General features: G+C 41.1%; 1 protein-coding gene across 1 annotated transcript in view; it reads right to left on the reverse strand.

Annotated features, from left to right (window-relative positions):
- Positions 1–667: 667 nt before the first annotated feature.
- LOC105481170 (melanoregulin) overlaps positions 668–24,299 on the reverse strand; it is a 73,692-nt gene continuing 50,060 nt past the window's right edge. The window contains exons 3-5 of the mRNA XM_011740542.3: positions 4,943–5,033; positions 3,476–3,639; positions 668–2,908 (exon numbers count right to left, since the gene is read on the reverse strand). Of these exons, the coding sequence (XP_011738844.2) occupies positions 2,774–2,908; positions 3,476–3,639; positions 4,943–5,033 (390 nt within the window). The 3' untranslated portion in view covers positions 668–2,773. The remainder of the gene's footprint in view (positions 2,909–3,475; positions 3,640–4,942; positions 5,034–24,299) is intronic.

Here is a 24,299-nt window from a genome sequence, read left to right on the forward strand (position 1 = left end):
ACTAGTTATAGGGTTTTTCCCCTGGTGCATATTAAAATAAATATTAATATAAAAACTTCAATCCATCTACCACCCAAAATCAACCTCCATACACAGATGAGCCTTTAAGAAGTACTAAAGTAAGAAAATAAAAAATGAGTACTAAAGTAGTCGACAGGGAGACAAAAAGTGGGAAACTCTCTGGCCTCCCACACATCTGTGGCTCCTGGTCCTGCTAAGCACACTGTGACATCTCCAGCGGCCACCTGAGGCACCCCTGCACCTCTCTCATGCACTGCCATGGCCAGTGGACTTTAGCACACATCTAATTCTTGACTAGCTTTCGGATGATGGGAGGTCCTTAAACCCATGAGTGTTTCAGCCTCTCTGCCCTTTAATTTAAAGGGATGATGGGAAAGAATATCTATCCCTTCTTATGTCAGAAATATAATACACATCCAGCTGAAAAGTAAATACAGGAGTCTTTTAATTCCTTGTAAGGAAAATTTCCTGGATAATTCCATGTATTTTAATAATCACAGAGATAGTCCTATCCTTATTCATTATCAAAATACTGTGGTAACAATTTATACTCTATAGATGCAAACAATCTCATCTATTTTGACATAAAAAAGGCGGAAAGGCAAAACGCAAATTCTGAGACAGAGATTAAAACAACACAACATCCTTAGATTTGTTTATTTTATTGTTTGTTTCACTGTTTGAATGTTTATCTTGCAAGAGCCTACAGAAGTGAGAGAAAATATCTGCAGGCTAATTTTACATAACATGAGACAAAGATTAAGCACTAAATATAAAAAATAAAACTTTTAATTTACTTATTAAACTAGGAAGAATTTTCCTGAAACACAGCAGTTAAATTGGTCTGCAATGCATTAATAAATGCAGAATACGGATCTTGCCTATGAAATATTTTAAACACTGTGGATGCTACCAAAAAGCTCATTGGTATGCAAAAATTTTCAAGTCACAATCCTCTAAGCAGACTAAATACAAGTTAGTTTTTAACCTGAATTCAGAAGTGCAAAATCTGTAAAAATAAACATATTGTCATTGTTCTCAGCAATCTATGGATTAAACTTACAAATCCTTAAAGTCTTTTCAGTAAAATGAACCATGATCTCTTGATAAGTTCCTTGCTTAAGTGGCAAGTAACTTTTGAAGCTGGACTTCTCAATCTGTAGAGAAAAGCAACCTGCATTTGCAGCATTGCTCCCTTTTGAAAATTATCTTCTGAACTGAAGAAGGTCCAGCAAAGATCTTCAGTGCAATACTCTCTGCATATGTGCAAAAGTCTGCATGAGAGTTCCCCCCACAGGTGTAGCTGCCAGCCAACGAACCAGAAACAGATGAAAGACAAGAGAAGAAAACAGAGGTCAAACATTTCAGTTTACAGATGCTATTCCAGATAAAATGCCAAGGGCATGGCCGGGCACGGTGACTCACGCCTGTAATCCCAGCACTTTGGGAGGCTGGGGCAGGCGGCTAACAAGGTCCAGAGATCGAGACCATCCTGGCTAACATGGTGAAACCCCATCTCTACTAAAAATACAACAAATGAGCCGGGTGTGGTGGCACACGCCTGTTGTAGCCCCAGCTACTCCAGAGGCTGAGGCAGAGGAATCACTTGAACCCCGAAGGCGGAGGTTGCAGTGAGCCGAGATTGCGCCACTGCACTCCAGCCTGGGTGACAGAGCAAGACTCCGTCAAAAAAAAAAAAAGGCCAAAGGCTTTTGGAATAGAAAAGGACAATATACAGAGATGAGAGAACCAGATATCAATAATGTTGGGAATTTAAAATGCATGTACCACACATGAACACAGAACTCTTTAAATGCAGCTGTAGGAAGTTCCATTTGGGTCTCCCTTCTGAGCAGTACTCCTTGTCATTTCCCTTTTTTTTTTTTTTTAGACGGAGTCTCGCTCTGTCACCCAGGCTGGAGTGCAATGGTGCAATCTTGGCTCACTGTAACCTCACCACCCAGGTTCAAGCGATTCTCTTGCCTCAGACTCCTGGGTAGCTGGGATTAAAAGCGCGTGCCATCACACCTGGCTAATTTTTGTATTTTTAGTAGAGACAGGGTTTCATCATGTTGGTCAGTCTGGTCTCGAACTCCTGACCTCATGATCCACCCACCTTGGCCTCCCAATGTGCTGGATTACAGGCGTGAGCCACCACGCCCAGCCACTCCTTGTCATGTCTGTCATCTGATACATCTATACTTCTGAATAATCATAACTGATACTCAAAGCGATGCCCTGACACCTCCAAGGTTCTACAAGGTGACCAAATCAGAGAGGTTACATCATGTCTAGTATTATTTTGGGGTTAGCATACATTTTATAATAATTATTTTAAAATTGGTAGTCTGTTTTGAGACTCAGTGACAGCTCTCTCTATTAATCATATTGTTTTATGAACTGAAATAGTCCACTCTGTCAGTAGGATTCATGATCAGAGATTATGATACAACCAAAATCAAAGCTGGGGCAATGGGGTCTTGGAATGGAACCACCCATTATGAACTATCCATCTGACCAACTCTGTAACTTTCCTCCTAAATGTGAGATCACCAAGGCGTTTCAGTGCACCCTGCACAATTCATGGGGCAGGGTCCTCAGATTAAAGACTTTACATTTATGTAGAATTCATTATCATTTTTCACTAAGCAAACTCTCTATTTGCTCACTCTCTTCTACATGTAATTGTCCAACTTTGGTTGACTGCTGAGTCCTCATGGAAGAATTCCCATTCTGTCCCTGAGCCTCTCCTTTAGGGACTTGGAAATGGAAGGTAGTGCAGTTCTTTCCGGCCATCTGCCAGGCATGGAACCCCAGGCTTCTTGGGGTAAGTTCGACGAGCAAGCTTAAAGAACTCTTCTGCGGCATCAAGTGCAATGAGACGGTCCTGCAAAAACAAACAACAAACCAAAAACCTGCTGGCAAGATAGGAACCAAGACATGTCAATAGGAAAAATCAATCTAACAACAACAAAACCCACCCTGGAAATGACAATGAGCACGTAAGACGTTTATTAATTTTTTCCTAACAAATGTAGAGACACACCTTAATCCTTTACTTACATTATCCAAGAAATATTTCCCCACTCCTTAATGTCCTTTCAGATTATTTTTTAGTCTTATAGGTTATATAAACAATACTTCTCACGTCTCTTTGACCTACAAATGGTTCAGAAAACATACTACACAGTAGAATCCACTGAAAAAATACAAACTCTTGAGCTGGAACCCAAGCCTCAGTAGGTCTATGTGTGATACGGAAATCCGAACTTTTAAAGCTCTTTAGGTGATTCTGATGCTGCGGGCCACTGGGAATCAGAGTATATAACGCCAGCATCTGCCACCTCATCTGTGATAGTGATGGTGGTGCTGGAATAAGTAGGATAGTGAATAGTTTTTAAAAGGCAAACAATTGAGGCAAAATTAGGGCAGATGAAAAAAAGCATCCACTTACCACAACAAAGAGATACCTCTCTGAGAGCTCCCAACTTGTTGGGAAAATATTGGTTTCTTCAGCCAGTTTTAACAACATCTCTCGAGCTTTCCTTGTGTTTTTCGAATCACTGATGGTGCTGAGTTTAGTCACTGACAACAAAGAGTCAGCTTCCTTTTGAAAACCTAAGGTAGAAAAATGTACCACTCATGTATAGTAGTCCCAAGTTAACAAGTGTCCCGCAATACGGTCCCCACAGGAGATTACAAGCAGACCCATGTGGATTCTGTACAAGTATAAAGCATCAGAAAACTGAAGCCAAAGGCACCATTCCATGTGCTGCCTCCCAGATCTCTGTGATTGCCTGGATATTTAATTACAACTCTTTTGGTATTTTTTTTTTCCTCTTTGTTAACTTTTCCCTCAGAGCCTCAGATACTCATCCACCAGCTGCTTGCCACCTTGTTTCTGGTTTGAAGCCCTCTTTCCTGTCCTCCCTACTGTTTTACCTTCTCCCCTGTCCCCAGAATTCCTACCTGCCTCCCAGCCTGCAAAGTGGTTCCCTCCAGGCTGTCCTTCTCCAAACCTAGATTTCCTTCCTCAGGGTAATATGATTAGCTGGTAAAAACCACTTACTCAAAAGTATAAAGAACTCAAAGACTTAAACCCACTTGGAGTAACTTACATTGTTTAAAAAAAAAATGGCTATTAGCTCACAACAATACTGGATGTGCAAAGAGGGCAGAGGTCCCATCCCATCCCACTGCATGCCAACCAAAGCAACAGAGACTGGTCACATGGCACCCCACGCTTGAAAAGTGATGATGCCAAGATGTCATGCTCTCTTTCAAAGCAAAAGGATCAAGGACTTCAGAACTGATCAATTCACTTTTTAAACACTGAAGTAGGATTATTTTATAATGTGGGGGTCACATTTATTACATCACAATCCTGGGACAACTAAGAAAAATCATTATCATTAACCATTAGTGATGAGGGCACGTATCCAACCTAATGTCACAAGTATTTTTGCCAACCTTGACAAAGCTTTTCTTCCATACTTCTTCTGAAATTCTACACTGAGTTTTGCTGTCTGTCTTGCAAATAATATTTCTCCCAACCTGCTTCATCTTACAAAGCTATGACTAATTGGTCAACACCCACATCTAATTAAATTAATGTACAATGCCAAAAATAAATAAATAAATGGTAGTGCCTATATGACTGCACTGGCCTGTGTACCCTATACTAGGGACAGATGGAGTAACACATGGCAGAGTGTATCCAGAAGACATGGACTGGTGACAACAGAAACATCAGGCATTTATGCTTGAGGATATAAGAGCAAGATTGGGAAAATAATTAGTACCCAGTAGCCTTAATCAGTCAATTATTGACATTCCTTTTATAAAAACTATGGTGGAGAAATTGAAGACTAATGATCACAACTAGTTATTTTTACCATTTCACAATCTCTTTCAGACTTACCTAAATCTTCTAAGATGCGCTTCCATCTGTTTCTTACTTCCCTTCGAACCTGCCGCAGGGTATGGATATCATAGTTGAGTTTCTGCCACTCCTGTAGGAAAATAAAAGTTTAGTTTTGTTTATACCCCTTGGCTTAAACCTCTATCTCATTCCCAAACCTCATGTTGCTTAAACACATGGCTCTTCTCTTTTATTAATCTTCAAAGCATGCCTAAAAGAAGAGAAGGAGACGGATGAGATAAAGTTGATAGGAATAGTATCAGCTTCCACTGCTGGAGAATCTGCTCTGCACCAGGTGATATGGCACCTTGCATAAACTATCTTACTGAAACTCTTCACATTACATAGTCTCTCAACTTAGTGATCTCACTTGTAAAGTGGAGTTAACAATGATAAATATTCCATTTAAGAATGTTATAAAGACGGATGGCATACAGAAAGCACAATATCTGCACACAGTGAGCACCTAATAAAATCTATATATTATTAAAGCCATTTTATAGTTGCAGTAACTGAGGCCCAAAGAGCTTCATTGGCTAATCCAATGTCATCAGCTAATAGGTATCAGAATAGATATTTGAACCCAAATCTGGCTCCAAAGTTCATAAGAAACTGACACACACAAAAATCTATGTCTCCTTTTGTAGTCAGAATAAAGTAGACCTGAAAATCCCAAGTTTCTTGATTCCTGGGCAATGTTTCCTTCACTATATCTCAGCAACATTCTTTTTTACTTATATTCCTTTGATAGGATGAATCTGTCACAAATTCAACTTTATCAACTGATTAAAGTTCTTTATCAGTCCTATGTATAGGATGCCATCATGTTGTTCCAATATAGAACTTGAATCTTTTAGGAGCATTAGGATCTTTATTGAGATAAGTGTGCCTTTAAAATGTCAAAGAAATTTGTTTTTAACGAGCCTTGTCACTACGGAGCAGTCATTTTATAGAGTATACCTTTTACTGTTTCTTAGCAAAGACATTAACCACACAGCTATCCTAATGCACAGACCAAAAGAACATCATTCTAAATGCTCAATTTAGGACTCAAGTTATATGATATTTTGACTCCTCTAACTGAAAATGTTTCAATGATGCCATTATTTCTCTACTAAGTTCTGTTCAAGGCTTGCCTTGTTGATTGCTAATCAACTCATGACTGGTTAAGAAAACCCAATTTAGCTGCCATTTCCAAATGTTTATAGATATCACTTTGAAAAAAAAAAAGGTAGCAAAATTTTGTTATGACTGCATTTTAGATCTTGAATCTGCGGATGGCACATCCGCAGGCCATGGGTTTTCAGCTATTTTCTAGAAGTCAGGAAGTGGCAAATTTGAACACTTTCACCCAGTCCTCTTGTATTTTACCAAAGACATGTTGAATGTGCATGTGCACGTGTGCATGGTGATTGGGGTCAGAGACAAAGTCTGTGACCTTGGAAGAGGGCAAAGTTAACTAAGTCATATAAGAAATATGCAACCCTGGCCATATCTTTAGCATCATGTTAAAGCATACCTATCTCATCCCCCACAGACTATGTAAGTTGTAGGGGAAAAAACTCAAGTACTGCTGTCTTCATTGGATGGGCCTTATTATACTTACTTGGCCACTCAGTATAGCATATTGGAAAATACTGTGGGTGCTGAGCCTGAGTGTCTGGGTTTGAATCCCAGCTCTGTTATTTACTGACAGCCTGACTTCAGAGAAGTTCTTAACCTCACTGTTCCTCAGTTGCTTCATCTGCAATATGGGGATAATAAAACTACCTACCTCATTGGCTTATTGTGAGGATCAGATGAGTTAATGCAAGCCCTTAAAATAGAGGTTGGTCCACATGCTCCTCCAAATCAGTGTAGCACAATTAAGAAACAATCCTAGGTCAGGCCCACTGGCTCACACCTTTAATCCCAGCACTTTGGGACACGGAGGTTAGCAGATCACTTGAGGTCAGGAGTTCCATACTAGCCTGGCAAACATGGCAAAACCCTGTCTTTACTAAAAATAATAATAATAATAATAATAATAATACAAAAATTAGCTGGAGGTGGTGGCGCACACCTGTAATCCTAGCTACTCAGGAGGCCGAGGCAGAAGAATCGCTTCAACTCAGGAGGCAGAGGTTGCAGTGAGCCAAGATCACACCACTGCACTTCAGCCTGGGCAAGAGTGAGACTTTGTCTAAAAAAAAACAAAAAAAATCAGAGGGCCAGGTGTGGTGACTCACACCTATAATTCCAGCACTTTGGGAGGCTGAGGCAGACGGATCACCTGAGGTCAGGAGTTCAAGACCAGCCTGGTCAACATGGTGAAACCCCGCCTCTACTAAAAATACAAAAAAAATTTGCCGGGCATGGTGGTGTGTGCCCGTGGTCCCAGCTACTCGGGAGGCTGAGGCAGGAGAATTGCTTGAACCTGGGAGGCAGAGCTGAGATTGTGCCACTGCACTCCAGCCTGGAAAGCAGAGCAAAACTCTGTCTCAAAAAAAAAAAAAATCCTCCAGGACTCAGAATTATTTCTACTATGAGCATGGAGGACATGATACATTACATTATGCAGTATGCAGTTTGTGAGGACCTCCAGAAGAAAAATTTATCTGCTCTAAGTATCAGATGGTTTTATCTTTCCTAAAAATTATTTCGTCTTTCTGGATGCTGTAAATTTTATAACTGATCCGTTTCCATTTGTGCCTGAAAATTTCAAGTACTTTCATGAAAAAAAAAAAATATATATATATATATATATATAGGGTTTCACAAGCATTTTTGAATTACTTCAATTTCTGGCTGCTTTTTATGTCTTTATTCATATTTTCCTCTTTCTTTCCTGTCTTATTCTAGTTTATCTTATCTCACTATACTTTCATGTGAGTCGCCTTAACTCCTTTTAGATAAAAAGATGGCAGTAAAATAAGAGAAATATTAGGAGGAGTTACACTGTGCTTATTCTCAATGAAAATGACCCTGCTTTCTGGAATTCATGAAAAGTGACCAGATTCTTAATCACACTTGATTAGAGACCCACTCAATCCACGGATGAGTTGCCTCATATGTTCACACAACTTTAACTTGTGAAACGAACCACTAGGTGGCTTCGCCCACTTGCAATTAGAGGTCTCTACCAATTTTTCTTGTAGCTCCATAGGCTGATGTCTTAGGCCTTGTAGGCCTTGTTCTAAGTGCAGCCAAATCTCCGTTTTTCAGAGACCCATTCATCATTGGATTATCCAGGCTTTGGACTTCTAAAACATCCTTCCCTTCCTGCTGTCCACCTATTAATCATTTTGCTATTCCTAAATATCCACAATGAATGTTACATGAATTCATTCAGTTTCAGTGCCTGTTATTCTGATAAAACATTTTTTGGGGAAGTAACACACAACTAGTAATCAATACGAGATTAAAGATCTGCTAAGGCTGAATCCATAGTTGATGCATCTTTGGATCCCACCTTCCCCTACCATGGTTTAGGGACAGCTTGCACATGACAGGTGCTTGTTAAAATTAGTGGAATGAAAATATGGATGTCATACTTCCATATTATTACTGTCTTCTTTTGACAGAATAGTCATGAATAATCATACATGAAAGTATCTGGAAATTTTATGCAAAATTTAAAGCTCTAAAACAACTAGAAGCATTGGTAGGGTTTTAACTAAGAATAGGCACTTGATTAAATAATTGGTAAGAGGAGAATCTGGATTCTTCTTAAACAAGTGACTCCAAAGAATTGGATCTTGATATGGTTTGGCTCTGTGTCTCCACCCAAATCTCATGTTGAATTGTAATCCCCATGTGTTGAAGGAGGGGCCTGGTGGGAAGTGACTGGACCATGGAGATGGTTTCTAATGGTTTAGCACCATCCCCTTGGTGCTGTCTGTCTCGTGATAGAGTTTTCACAAGATATGGTTGTTTGAAAGCATGTAGCGCTTCCCACTTCTCTCTCTCTCTCTCTCTCTCTCTCTCTCTCTCTCTCTCTCCTGCCATCGTGTGAAGAAGGTGCTTGCTTCCCCTTCACCCTTCTGCCATGAGTGTAAGTTTCCTGAGGCCTCCCAGCCATGCTTCCTGTATAGCCTGTGGAACTGTGAGTCAGTTAAACCTCTTTTCTTCATAAATTACCCAGTCTCAGGTGGTTCTTTATAGAAGTGTGAGAACAAGCTAATACAGATCGAAATGCAGCAAATGAAAAATAGTGATGTAAAAAATTTTATCCAGTTACGTCTCTCCACAACTAAAGAAACTAACTCCCCTACTCCCTGGCGTTAGAGCAAGTCTTCTGATGTCCCTTTCCAATTTTTAAATAGTAATGATCTATTTTTTTAAGTTTGAAACAAATATTTTGAAAATAACAGTTAAAGGTCAATTACATATTCTTCCCAAGTGACTTCAATGCAATTCTACCAGACATCAAAAGCTAAAGTCTTATTTTCTAAAATAATATTATTTGTTTCTCCTTAATTTCTGAAATAATATATTCTGGTCAATGTGATGCCGTGGGCCTGAACTTTAACAATGGGTAAATTAGCAAAGGTGTAGCAAAAGAAAACATACTGAGCTAATTTCATAAGATACCTGAGAACAAGTCAAACTGAAAAACATAATTGAAAATCAATAACTGAAGATGTTTATAGCTGAATTCTTGGGGGTTTTTTCCTCATCAGTTGTTGGCCAAATCAGATTAGGGTTGCTAAATAAGAAGGTTGAGGCAACAAGATGAAAGGCAGAAAAAACTCAATGTCCTGCCACCATCAATGGCTAATTCTCCTCCAGCTTTCGATCCCCAGGAGCTGACCTTGACCTTGAGTCCTGATTTAAGCTCCTCAGATCACTTCCTCATGCATAAAACTAAAACAACATTTGATTCTTTGACCAGCATCTTCCCATTTCCCCCACCCTTTATTCCCCGGCAATGACTGTTCTATGTTTCTATGGGTTTGATTTTTTAGGTTCCACATATAAGTGAGATCATGCAGTAATTGTCTTTCGACGCTTGGCTTATTTCACTTAGCACAATGACGTCTAGGTCCATCCATGTTGTCACAAGTGGTAGGATTTCCTTCTTTGTTAAGGCTGAATAGTATTCCATTGCAATATATTTAATAAATTATCTTTATCCATTCATTCATCCAGAAACACTTAAGTTGTTTCCATATCTTGGCTATTGTGAATCATGCTGCAATGAACATGGGGGTACAGATATACATCCCCATGGTGTATATATGGTGACTATAGTTAATGATACTATATTGTTTACTTGGAATTCAAGATGATTTTAAGTGTCCTTACTGCATGCACACACGTGGGCACACACACTGATGGTAGTTATGAGTGGTAATGGATGTGTTAATTAATTTGACTGGGGCAATCACCACACAATGTATATGCATATCAAAGCATCATGTTGTATATCTTGAATATATATAATTTTCACTTGTCAATTAAATATTTTAAAACACAACATTTGATTCTCATCTATATTATTGATTGTAGATAAATGGGATAGTTTAAAAGTACTTTTTATTTCTTATAAAAAGGTGACTTACACACTTAAAGAAATATACTCTAACAATAACATATACATTTTAAATCACCTTAAACTCTTAGGAACATCTTCAAAAGAGATCAATTCATTTTTAATTATAAAAATAATATAATCACATACAAATACAATAACAAAGAGAACCGAAAGATACAAAATGAAAACTAAAGGTTTTCATTTTTCATTTACTCCTCTTCTTCCAGTCTAATTCCTCAGAGATAGCTACTGTTCAACATTTCTTCTTCTTCTTTTTCTGATAGCTACTTCCATAACTCCAAGAATAGGCTTATACTTCCAATTTTCTCATGTGTTAACTTTAAACTTCCTTGTACTCCCTCTATGAACAAAGAGTAACTTAGCTTTTCCTCTGTGCACATGTGCACTCTCTCTCTTTCTCTCTCTTCCTCTCTTTCTCTCTCTCCCCTATCTCATTGCACAGGAGGCTGGAAAAGTGAGGAAGCAGATTATCAATAGCACTTTGGACAACCACAATTCATCACCTAAGGTTGGCACCTTGCTGCCCCAAACAAAAACTGGGTTCTGATGGCAAGGAAGAAATAAAGGGCATGAACACCAGGGCAGCTAATATGTTTGCCACAAGTAATATGATGTTTTCTTTGCCAACATCTGTTATCCCCTTCTCCCATCAATCTATTAAGTACACCCAGACTTTCCCTGGCAGAACAGTTATAGTCTTAGCTATCAGAGCAGACACTGATTGGCTTATGCCAATAAACTCATTTGGCTGAATCATCCAAGGAGTGTTTTAAAATAGCCATGGATGGGATTCACTTCCCAGACCAATGACATCAGAATCCCTTGAAGGGATTCCAGGTTTGCAATCCAATGACCTAAGCCAACTGGCATAACCTATTGGTTCAGGGATGGGCACATAACCCAACTCAAGCCAAAAGAGAGGCAGTGAAATCCATGAAGCTTCTGGAGCAATCAGAAATGGTGTTTTCTCTTTCCTGCATAATGTGATATGAAGCTGCAAAATCAGGAAATGCTCTCATCACTTTGATTAGCCTGAGAAGAGCCAGATTAAACAAGAAGTAACACTCAGAGAACAAAGTTGAAACAATCACAGAGATATAGAGCCTATGGATATTCTGAGCCTCTGGGTCAATTCTCGTCTGAAGTCAGACCTACTTCAGGAACTCTCTGTTATCTTAGCCAATCCATTTGGGTTTAGACAACTGGAGTTCTTTTTCTGGCCCTTGCATTGGAAAGATTCATGTTGCAAAGCCCACTCATTGAGTATATAAAGGACAATATAGATACCACACAAAATGTTAGTTTCATATTTTCCCACCCTCGCCCTCAGGAAAAATTTTCAGTGCGTGGATTTATCTAGCTGGGAATAGATAGGGCTTACAGAGGATGCAGTGTTAATGGCTCTGCCTAGATCCCCATCTTTCTGTCCCAAAAGTGTCTTAGGCAATGACACAGATATAACAGCAGCCCTTGTCTGTAGCCAGGGCTTACTTTATGGTACCTCCCCTGAATTCTGTCCAGCAGAGCAAAGCCTCTAACTCTCATGAGATGTTGCTATAACAAAGGAAAGAGGTGGCTTATATCTAATTGGCTAATTTCTTCCGAAGATTCAAGCAAGAAGGGTCTAACTATGATTGACTTAACCATTCAACTCTCGTATGAAGACAGGTTGAATCCTTCTGGCTGGATGTAATGACCAGTTCAAAGTTCACGTTTGATTAAAAACTTGGAGCTAAAATCTATTCACCATCTGAAGACCAACCATTAAGATGACTTTGTCTTTTGTCTTTCTTGGATGGTGAAAAACCATCTTCAGAGGAAGATGTTCAAACTCAGGCTAAAATGATCCTTGTTGTATTTGATCCGTGCGCGCGTGTGCGCGCGCGCGCACACACACACACACACACACACACACACACACACACAGAGAGAGAGAACAACTGAAAGAGTATCACTCAAAATGTTATAGATGACACTCTGGTGAAGTTAGGTAATTTGTCCCATGCCCAACTGCAAACAGCAGCTAAGCCAGAACTCAAATCTAAATGCATCGAATCCCAAAGCCCACAGACCCTATAAAAAAGAAAAAAACAGAAAAGAATGACTATTGTTGTTTCCTCAAGTCCTGCTTCTTTTTTCTTATGCATTCAATTGTTTTATTTTATTTTTTTAGAGAAGGAGTTTCACTCTTGCTGCCCAGGCTGGGGTGCAATGGCACGATCTCAGCTCACTGTAACCTCTGCCTCCTGGGTTCAAGCAATTCTCCTGCCTCAGCCTCCCAAGTAGCTGGGATTACAGGCATGCACCACAGTGCCCAGCTAATTTTGTATTTTTAGTAGAGATAAGGTTTCACCATGTTAGTCAGGCTGGTCTCGAACTCCTGACCTCAGGTGATCCACCCACCTTGGCCTCCCCAAGTGCTGGGATTACAGGCGTGAGCCACCTCGCCTGGCCACATTCATTATTTGTTAAGGTAATACATTTATATGATTCAAAAAGTACTAAAGGCTCTGTCCCCCAGTCACTAGTATTCTCTCTAGAGGTAATTAATGTTACCAATTTTAGCAGCATTTTCCCCATAAATAGTAGCATATTATACCTTGCACTTTTCACTTTATAATATGTTTTAGCAATCAGTCTTTATGAAAATGTAAGATTTGGGCTCTTTCTTTGACTTTTTTACCATTTGGTATAGACAGAAAAATATTTTCTTACATGTGTCTTAAAACTTGAACATTCCTTAAGATTTTTGGCTTCCTAGTCATTCTTTCCCGTATCACCGTTGAAAAGCATTAAGCTTCCACATGGATTCATGCACTATATACAACCCTTCGGGAATTTTCATTTCAACTCAAACCACACACTAAAAGAATATGCCACATGGCTGGGATGCTGACAACACTGCTTTACAAAAATTAAATACATCTAAATCACAGACTAAAAATTAGAGTTGTTAAATACTTTTACTTGAAAGTGGCAACTTCTTGGTAAAATGAATTCTTTGAATATGATGACTGTTGTCGCTTTCCTTCCAGTTTTCACCCATTGACATCATCTTATGCTGCTTCTACTTAAAATGAAGAGGGATCATCTAAAAGATAGAAAAACTGTATTGACTGCTTCTCCAGTTTAGTCTTCTCTCGTTTTGTAGGTAGTGGGAAATATCAGATAAGGTGGAGAAAGACATATAATACACGGTGGGGATCTGGATTGCCACCAGCATCTAAGAAATCCTCTCATGTTTGCCTTTCACAGAGAAATGTGAAACAGATGATGCAGACTAGGGTAGTTCTGCCACTACTAAGGAGTACACAGAACTGTTGATGTCAGTCTGGAGAAAGGTCTCCAGTAATGCACCGTGGGGCTCAATTTTGGAGCTGATTTTTATCAGTGACTCGATGAAGTCAAAGATCACAAAAGTAGAAAGGATTACTACTAGTACATGGAATTATAATGTCAAACGTATAACAAATAAAGCCTGTGAGGCACAATCTAAAGACCAAAATTTATTAGGAATAAATAAAAATACACTCTATTTTTAGGTTGAAAAAAATCAACACAGCCAAAGCAGCAGAACTGGCTACACAGCAGTTCATGTGAAAGAAAGGCTGAGGGCTTGGATAAACCAAACATTACAATCTATCCAAAATGTGGCATTCATGAGGATTAATGAGTTTAAGAGATTAGAGTGGTCCCTAAGAAATGGTAAATACTCTGCAAATATTACATCTATCTATCTATCTATCTACCTTCCTACCTACCTACCTATCTAATCTATCAATCACCTATCTGCCCTTTTTTGCAGATGCCTTTAAATCCTTTTTGGGTTTTGTCAGGCGATACAGGAAATAACATGTTATATTGAAATAGCCTGTAGAAATTAAATTTCTAGAAATTAAAAATTTTATAGTACATTTCATTTCTTTTGGTGTTGCTCGTTGTTGTTTTTGGGATAGTGTCTCACTCTGTTGCCCAGGCTGGAGTGCAGTGGCATGATTGTGGTTTACTGCAGCCTTGACCTCCCAAGCTCAAGCAATCCTCCTGCCTCAGGCTCCCGAGTTGTTGGGACTACAGGTGTGCACCACCACACCCAGCTAATTTTGTTTATTTTTTGTAGAGATGAGGTCTCACTATGTTACCCAGGCTAGTCTCAAACTCCTGGGCTCAAGTGATCCTCCTGCCTTGGCCTCCCAAATTGTTGGGATTACAGGCATGAGTCACCATACATGGACTAAAAATCATATAGTGTGTTTCTATATAAAGTCTAAAAATTATACTTCAGTGTTCCAGTTGGGGAGCGCTATGTTGCCCTATGAGACGGATACCCTTATAATCCATCTTAAGATGAGGAAACTGAGACTGAAGTAACTTCCCCAAGCGCACACAGCAGGTAAGTGAAAAGCTGGGATATGAAACCCAAACAGTCTGGTTGTGCCACCGACACATTGAGCCACCGTCCACCCTGCCTCTTCAAACAGGACGGGAGAGGGTGGGCAAGGGAGGAAGGAAGGAAAAGAAGTAGAAAAAAGAGAGAAAAAACAACTGATTTGAGAAAAGATCAACCTGAAGCCACGCTTCCTCAGCTACGCCTGAGGAGGAACTAGGAAAACACGACTGAAATCTGGGGAGAAACAGAACTTTTCTAGAGGCAGAGATTCCCCGCATCCAGCAAAGGATGCTGCCAAACCCAGGGACGATCTTTTTCTGAAGGGTGGATTCACGGGACACAGCGCCCTGGTGCTTCCTCTGAGGACCTCAGCGCTCCTCTTCCTCCTCAGAGCCAGTGGCAGGACCCTCCAGCCCCTCCTACTTTTCCCGTCCCTCCCTCCCCCACACCCTCCTCTCCACTTTGTCTCCACTTCATCTCTCAAGGAGTTTGATGAAGGTAAATCATTCCCCTCAAGAGGAAGAAAGAGAGGAAGCGGGCAGGAGCCGCAGAGGTCTGAGATTCTAAGGACGGAGGAGAGAAGGTAAATATTTGGGACTGAGCTGTGATTGTCTGCAGCAGGGAGGGCTGTGAGACTCCCTGATACTTTTCTGAAATGAGGTTTCAGGCTTCCAGACTGAGAAACCCCCAGGAAGACTTACCTAAGGTACTTCCTCTGCTCTTCCCACTTCCTTCCCCCAGTTCTTATCTCAAAAGGAAGACTCTCCTTGGAAACTTCCCTGGACAGCATGCACCCTTCTTCCCCCAGGCCTGTGAGATTACAGCCTTTCAAGAACTCCTGATTTAGAACCCAGCCAAGTCGTCTTCAGAGTTCGTGCAGCAAACCAGTTTCACTCACTCACATGATGGGCCTCTTCCTCCCACAGTTAATCAGCTGCACATTTTAACAAACATCCAAATGCTTGACGGCATTTGCCAAACCCAAGAGAAAAAGGATTCTGCAAGAAACAAGCTCACTTTTCTTCATAGGACAGCTGGCTGCACTGATGCAAGCAGCCACAGCCCCCTGCCCTTAACGAACTCCTTGACCTCCTCAAGCTCCAGTCCATTCTCCATCCCTCCCTTCACTGCCAAATGGCTTAGACTGGGAGCCTCCGTTGCTCTTCTCACTTCCTCCTACCCGCTGATCACCAGCCCCCAGCAATCTGCCTTCTTCAGGCCTGCTCTCTATGGAAAAGGCTAAGGTATTAATACTTCTCCCCATCCCACTAGTGACCTGATTTAGGGGAGTGTTATAGTCCTTTCCAAAGACCCTCACCGCCTCTGAAGTATTTAATCCTGATGGCCATACCCTTCTTAACATGCCTTTCTAGGTTTCTATGGGAAAGGGGAAAGGAGATGAGCATTTATTAAGTGCCCACTGAGCGCCATGGGTAGTATTATTATCCCTATTTTGGGGAGGAAAGCGACAGTAGCTTGCCTAGAGTCTAAGTCAGGAGGAGCTCTGGGATTCGGGATCTGCTGCCTCTAAAGCACATCCTCCAGCTGATCCCCCTCACTCTCAGCTCTCTTCCTTCTGCTGGTTCCTCTTCCTTCATCTCTTCCTTTGCAGTCCTTTCCTAAGGCTCTGTCTTAGGTCTTCTTCTCACCTCTCTCCCCCTAGATAATTTCCCCTAATGCCTCAATTTCTGTTGTTATTACTTCTCTCTAGTGACACCTAAATCTCTTACTTTAGTCCTCACCCCAGGCCTCGGCTCCAGGTCTCAGTTTCCACCTTTCTGCTGGATGTGTCCAAGTGGATGGGCTGCTGACATGTGCGTGAGCCCAATCAGACTCCACCATCCTCCCACAAGTCACCCTTCCACCTTATGTTCCCAACTTTGTCAACTGCTGCTCCCTCCCTTAATCCCATCTTCCAAATCTAAGCCAGCCACCTCAACTTGTTGATTTTCCCTCTGCACAAGATTCATACTCTTTTCTGCCTTAATTGGCCTGAATGCCTGCAGGAACTGGTTCCTCTGCTTCCAGAAGCTAAATTCTCCAATCTCTTCCCAACCTGCTGTCTTCCCAAAGATGAGACTGGGTCACTTCCCTCCCTGCAAACTTCAGTTGTTCCATACCGCTTACTGAATAAAGTTTCAATCCCAAGAAGGTTACCCACGATCTGGCCTTTCTGGTCTTACTCCCAATGACAGCCCTCCACACATAGTCTGCCTCTGACACTTGGGATCACCACTCTATCCTCCAGCACGCCTTGAACCTGCATGCCTCGACCATGTTCATTCATGTCCTTCCTCTGTGATCTAAATCCTACTCACCCCTCAAGGCTCAGCTCAAATGCCACCACCTCTGAGAAGTCTCTGCTGTTCTTACCAACTGAAAGTAACTGCTGCTTGCTTTGAACTTCCTCAGCTCCTTTACGAAAATTGTTGTAGAGTTACTGACTGTATAGATACTCCCTTTTTTTTTTTTTTTTTTTTTTTTTTGAGACGGAGTCTCGCTCTGTCGCCCAGGCTGGAGTGCAGGGAAGACGAGGGATGGGGGATCATGCAGAAGAAGCTCCGAGCTTCCTTTAAACACACCTGGGCCTGGATGGTGTCATCTTCTTCCGGCACTACAAAAGCTGACTTTCTGCATCTACCAGCCATGGTGTGCAAGCGAAAAAGATAGGATCGTATTTCACTGTTCCTAGACAGCTGGTGCACTCGTTAACTGTCTGCCCTCACCTCAGCCCAAATGGAAAAGGATCAAATGACACAGCAAAGAAACATAGTGACTTAGAGGATAAGCAAGAGACTGGACTAACTTTGGAGTAGCAGGTGGGAGGGGGTGGAGGCCAGGGGGAACCCGTGCCCAGCGGCCTGGCACCTTCAGGACTTAGAGGGGCCCTCAATAACTCCCATCAATGGTTGCTTTATGCTTTAGCTTGGATGTCTCATCACCCTGGAGCACTCACTTTAAGAAAGGTTTGTCTGTTGGTAACCAGAGCTGATGAAAATGAGCCTTTTTGGCTGGGCAGGTCAAACTCAGATGTAGGTATCTCTCTCCATGCCTCATTAGACCTACCCATTCAGTAAGATGAGAACCAGCTTCTAGGTATAGATTCACACATAGGTCGTTTTTTTTTTTTTTTTTTGGTTTTTTTTTTTTTTTTTTGAGACAGTGTCTTCTCTGTCACCCAGGCAGGAGTGCAGTGGCACAATGTTGGCTCACTGCAACCTCCGTCTCCTGGGTTCAAGTGACTCTCCTGCCTCCGCCTCCCTAGTAGCTAAGATTACAGGTGCCCACCACCATGCCTGTCTAATTTTTGTATTTTTAGTAGAGATGGGGTTTCACCATATTGGCCAGGCTGGTCTTGAACTCCTGACCTCAAATGATCTGTCTGCCTCAGCCTCCCAAAGTGCTGGGATTACAGGCATGAGCCACCGCACCCAGCCTCTCCTCCTTTTTGACCCAGAGCTATCTACTTGCCCTTTCACTGAATCCCAGGAAAAACTGGGTCTTAGCGAAGTTCACGATGCCCCCAGGCCTAGGACTACCTGCTGCTCCCATCACCAGGCCCTAAGGCCCCACCCCAGATGCTCTGATACTTAAAAGATTAATAAAGTGAAATTTGGGGGGGGCAGTTCATCTCTATATACCATGCAGAGCCTCAAATCCCAAATTGCACCCTGGAGTTACTGCTTAGAGCACCTTAGACAGGTACATGCATAGCCTGGTCACTAATGCAGTCCCACCACTCTTTGCAATGCTTATCTGTTTTTACTCTGAATCCGAGCTAGAGTTTTGACCTAGAACAGGTCAAATGCGAAGGCTGAGTAATGCTTCTCCAATTCTATTTATTTTTATTCCACGGCTCCACTTGAGTTCTGGAAACAGACTGCTTTGCAGCCAGAGGCCCCTGACCTAATTCTTTATCCTGGTTTTAACCAGATTAAGCCAAGGGAGAGCTCACAGCTCCTGCTGCCCGAGTGTGTCTGCAAAGCCATGGGAAGGGGCCACTAAGCATAAGATTCGAGCTAGTTTTGTCTAATTTGGGGACTCCCACCTCACGTACAGCTTTAGGGTTAAAAGAGCAAAACTCAAGATGAGATTTTTGCTATTGCTGTCAGTGGGAGGGCTGGGGCTTGCCATTTTCCATGTGATATTGTTATTCCTAATCAACTAGTTGGAACCACCTCCGAGTTCTGGGGCTCTGCAAGGAGGAAAGAGAATTAGTTACAGCAAAGACAAAGGATAACATGACTAAATTCCTGCTCGTGAATAGAAAAAGAAGACTTACATTTCTAACAAGGCAGAAATAGCCAATTCGTTCAATTAGTTTAAGCATGTACCATTGGGAAAGGCCACTTCTTCAAAGTAGCGACCCAAATTTAATTTGAACTCTGAATCCAGGGTAGAGAAAACATCTCAAACATTTTGCTATGCCTCCACATCCAGACCTGTGCTGTCCAATCCAGCAGCCAATAGCCACACATGGCTACTGAGCACCTCAGTGTAGCTGGTCCAAACTGAGATGGGCTGTAAGGGTAAAATATGCATCAGATTTTTGAAGACTAAAGAAGAAAGGGCCAAGCATGGTGGCTCATGCCTGTAATCCCAGCAATTTGGGAGGCGGAAGCAGATGGATTGCTTGAGCCCAGGAGTTCAAGACCAGCCTGGGCAACATGGTGAAAACCCCGCCTCTACCAAAAATACTGTAGCCCCAACTACTCAGGAGGCTGAGGTGTGAGGATGGCTTGACCCTGCGAGCGGAGATGGCAGTGAGCCGAGATCGTGACCATGCCACTGTACTCCAGCCTGGGTGATAGAGTGAGACCCCATCTCAAAAAAAACAAACAAAAAATGGAACTTTTATATGGATTACATGTTGAAATGATAATTTTGTTATATAACTGATTAAATTAGACTATTAAATTTAATTTCACCTATGTTATTTTTACTTTTTTAATGTGGCTACTAGAAAATTTAAAATGACTTATATGGCTTACATTGACTTTTTATTGGGCAGTGCTGATCTACACAACATTATACTCAATCGTTTAATTTTAAAATATGGCAAAACTTGCAAAGGAATGTCTCTTTAGCCTAATACCACCAGAAAACACTCTCATGTGGATCCTTCAGGATTTCAGGCCCTCTCCAGGTGATAGTGGAGGTGAAGATTCGTTGCCCTTTTAGTTCTATAGTTGAAGCATGTCTTTCAGTTTACAAAAATGCTTTCATAACCCTAATTCATTAACTGATAACTACACCTAGACTAACGTCATTGCTTTGAAAAGACCCCTAAGACAAGAAAAAAGATAAATAAATTTGACTAAATACAAATCTGAAACTTCTATATGTGAAGGGAAAGAAATAATAGTGTCTTTCGTTTTACAAAAATGTTTTCATACCCATAATCTCACTTAACTGACAGCTACACTTAGACACACGTCTCATTACTTTTAAAAGACTTCCGAGACAACAGAAAAGATAATCTTGACTAGTAAAATTTTGAAACTTTTATACAGTTACGGAAAAAAATCACAAGAAAATGGCAAGAAAATATCAGAAGTATTTGATATAAATATAGCAGGGGGTTAATATAGAAAGAAAGTCAGGCCAGGCATGGTGGCTCACACCTGTAATCCCAGCACTTTGGGAGGCTGAGGCGGATGGATCACTTGAGGTCAGGAGTTCAAGACCAGCCTGGTCAACACGGTGAAATCCCGCCTCTACTAAAAATACAAAAACTTTGCCCGGCGTGGTGGTGCGTGCCTGTAGTCCCAGCTACTCAGGAGGCTGAGGCACCAGAATCGCTTGAACCCAGGAAGTCAAGGTTGCAGTTGAGCCAAGATCACACCACTGTACACTAGCCTGGATGTCAGAGTGAGACTCTGTCTCAAAAAAAGAAAGAGAGAGAGAGAGAAAGAAAGAAAAGAGAATCACACTAATGAGCAAAAGACAGTGAGATAATTCACAAAAATATCAATTAAGATATAATATCCACCCTATAATAATCAAAGAAATTCTCAAACAATGAACACTGTTTTGCTATTGTTGTCTAGCCAAATTTTCTAATAAAAATAAAACGAAGTTGCCAGTGCTTGAGAGGGTCTAGTGAAAGGCGCTATTTTGTATTATGATTGAGTTATAAAATTTTTGTCACTTTCTGTGAAAACTATTTGGCAGGATGTATCAAAGCATATAAAAATGGGCAAAATCTTTAACCCAAGAATTCCAGTTCTAAGAATCTAGGTAGGTAGGTAGATAGATAGATAGATAGATAGACAGACAGACAGACAGATAGCTAGACAGACAGATATTTCTTTTCAAAATACCAGAAGAAAAATGCAATAAAATAGTACAAGAGTATTTATCTCGGCTAGGATTACGTATGAGTGACTCTTTTCCTCCTGTACTTTTCAAATTTTCCACAATGCTCACATACTTCTTTTATAATCAGAACAGAAACTTTAAAATCCCTAAGAATGATTATTTTTAAAGCTTCCTTTGTAAACCTAATCTAGCATCTAATTAGCTCAAAAATGGAAAAGTCTAGGTCTGAGTACTATTATAACTTACATTTATTTTAAAAGGTATTTGCTATGGCAACTCACAGGCCATAGCTCATTTGATTTCAAAGAATTTTGTTAAACTGAAAGTCCTATTGATAAATTTGCAGGTTCCTGTGCATGTCCCCGAATTCAGCCGAAAACACTGTTGCTTCTGTGGGGCATTGACCCTGTATTCCAGGATCCCTGCCAGCCTCAAAGGGGAGGAGGCAGACAGGGAGCATGGCGACAGCAAGAACAAGGTGACGACAAGGACAGGAGCCCCAGCAGAGTTGAGGTCATCTCAGGGGGTAGGGGAGAACATTCAGCAGAGACAGGCAGGGGATACAGAAGGAGGAAGGAAGAGAAGAAATTAGAAAGTTAAAATGTGCTTTTTTAGAAAAACCAACAATCCTAGAAATCTGGGTTTCTCATTCTTTAGCCCAAAAGCTTCTTGTTGTAGTGGTGAACCCTTTCCTAATTATTCTTCAGGAAACCTATCACCATGGACCCTACTTACATTTGCTCTTCCTTTGTTTGCAAGCTGTCAAGTTGTTTATTTCTGCTTGACACTGAACAATGCCAGTCCTTTTTACCTTTACTCTCTAGGAGGAAGAAGTTTAAGCAGCAGGGCTGTGATCCATTCATTCACCTAAAGGGAGTAGGGGACTTGGTGGTGAGAAGGGATGAATGATCCTAGGAAGAAAGGAAAGAAGACAGGTGATCCTATCTAATTTCTCATCAACTGCACCTCCAGGTAATGAGAGGAATGATCCTTGCTAGGAGGAAAAACCTTGCCTACTGAATGCCCTTAGAAGGATGTCTCTGGCCAAAGGATTTCTTAGAGTTGCAATACTCAAAATTTTTGAGGCATGGCTCCCTGGAAAATGTCATGTAGCCAACAAAATAATGAGGGGTATCAAATGGAGTTCTTTTATAACTTAAAAGCTTTGCATTGTATACCTTACCTAGACCCATTTAGTATTATGAGTCAGAGGGACAGGTCTAGGGAGGGCAAGGGGGTCCCAGGGAGGCATCCTCAATGTCCCAGACCTCTCTCTGCTTTATCTGAGCCTCTCAATTGCCTGCCTCTTTAAAATTATTAGTAAAGCTTAATGATGGGTAAAATTTATGATCTGTGTGGATCCGATTTGACAATGGGTTTTGCTCATCCCGCCCCACTTCCATAGTTTGATTTCTACTTTCTAATTTTTCCATATTTTCATGACCTACCCCAGATCTTCTCAAATTACCTATATTCTTTTTTTAAGACTTAGAGCCACAAATTAAACCACTTCCCTAATCACCCCAAGCACATCTAGAGCACACTGTGTCCCTACGAACAAATCCGGTCACACTGATCCTTTAATAAAAGGGACAGTATGTTGTGCTTGTCAATGGCAATAGGATTCCTTTAACAACTAAGAATTATTAAGTTCAAGCCTTGTAAAACATTTTCCCTTTTATATTTTTATTTTTTATTTTTTTGAGACAGAGTCTCACTCTGTCACCCTGGCTGGAGTGCAATGGTGCGATCTCAGCTCACTGCAACCTCTGCCTCCCAGGTTCAAGCAATTATCCTGCCTCAGCCTCCCAAGTAGCTGGGATTACAGGCATACGCCACCACGCCTGGCGAATTTTTGTGTTTTTAGTAGAGATGAGGGTTTGCCATGTTTGTCAGCCTGGTCTCGAACTCCTGACCTCATGATCCTCCCACCTTGGACTCCCAAAGTGCTGGAATTACAGGCATGAGCCACCACACTTGGCAAACATTTTCCCTTACAATTCTAGTATCCCATTCACTGTCCATTTTTACTCCCCCATAATCTTTAACTGAACCTGCAGATTCTGCCTCCCCCACTCAAGTGCTGGGGTTTACTCTTACAAACCCTGATGCCAAAAGCCTCGGGCAAAATAATCACTTAAGCTGAAGCAGTCCTGGGATTGTCTGGAAACTCACTGGTTAACACATTTGTTTATAATTACCCCAGTCTTTCCTCGCTATTATAGACATATGAATGACTCCTCATCAAGCAAGTTAGGAAGCTGCCTTGTGAATACTGAATTCTGCAGCATTCAAGGTAAAGAGACATTTACCTTGTCAGTCATCTGCCTGCCTCCTTGTCAACATGATAGGCTTCAAACAAAGCCATTAAAACATTTTCTGTGGATTTAAAACCCCAGATTATGAAAGGAAAATAGCAGAGTGGCACTAGTCCAAGAGAGGGTGCATTTTAATATATTTGAAAATTATAGTGCACTTTTTCACTTAGACTAATCTCACATAATAGAGCACTGTTTAGCCATTTTTCAAAAGAAAGAAATCACTGGTAAATGAAAAATGTTTTATACCCATAAATGAAAAAGCTAGAAGATTCTCTCAATTTCTAAAGAGGATCTCTTCTTCCAAAGTATCATACATCAGTGAGTATAAGAAGTCTTCCTCAAAGAGGTTGCTCATGTGTCCTTTTTGTATGAAAAATTAAATCCACACAGTCATTTGGGCCAACTCTACCGAGCACCAAGTGGCCTCAAGTAGAGGCCAGCAAACTTTTTATGTGTATTTTATGTTGGGGTTCTGTGTGAAACATCATTGGTAGCACAAAAGCAGCCATAGTCAGTAGGTAACCTCATGGGCATGACTGTGTTCCAATAAAACTTTATTTATAAATAGGCAGCAAACTGGATTTGGCCCACGTGTCATAGTGTGTCCTAAGTGTGAAGGGAAATGTAGCAGGAGGAATCAAATCCACCCATTTTACTCTCAAAAATGCCCACAACTTCCACTTCAGGCCCAATGCATGCATCTTGCTCAAAGGGCATGAATGAGGTCTGGCATGAATGAGGTCTAGCAGCTTAAGATGCAAACACATAGGAATCCAATATTTAATGTTTTGG

This window comes from Macaca nemestrina, chromosome 11 (assembly GCF_043159975.1).
Source record: "Macaca nemestrina isolate mMacNem1 chromosome 11, mMacNem.hap1, whole genome shotgun sequence".
In the NCBI taxonomy this organism is placed as follows: domain Eukaryota; kingdom Metazoa; phylum Chordata; class Mammalia; order Primates; family Cercopithecidae; genus Macaca; species Macaca nemestrina.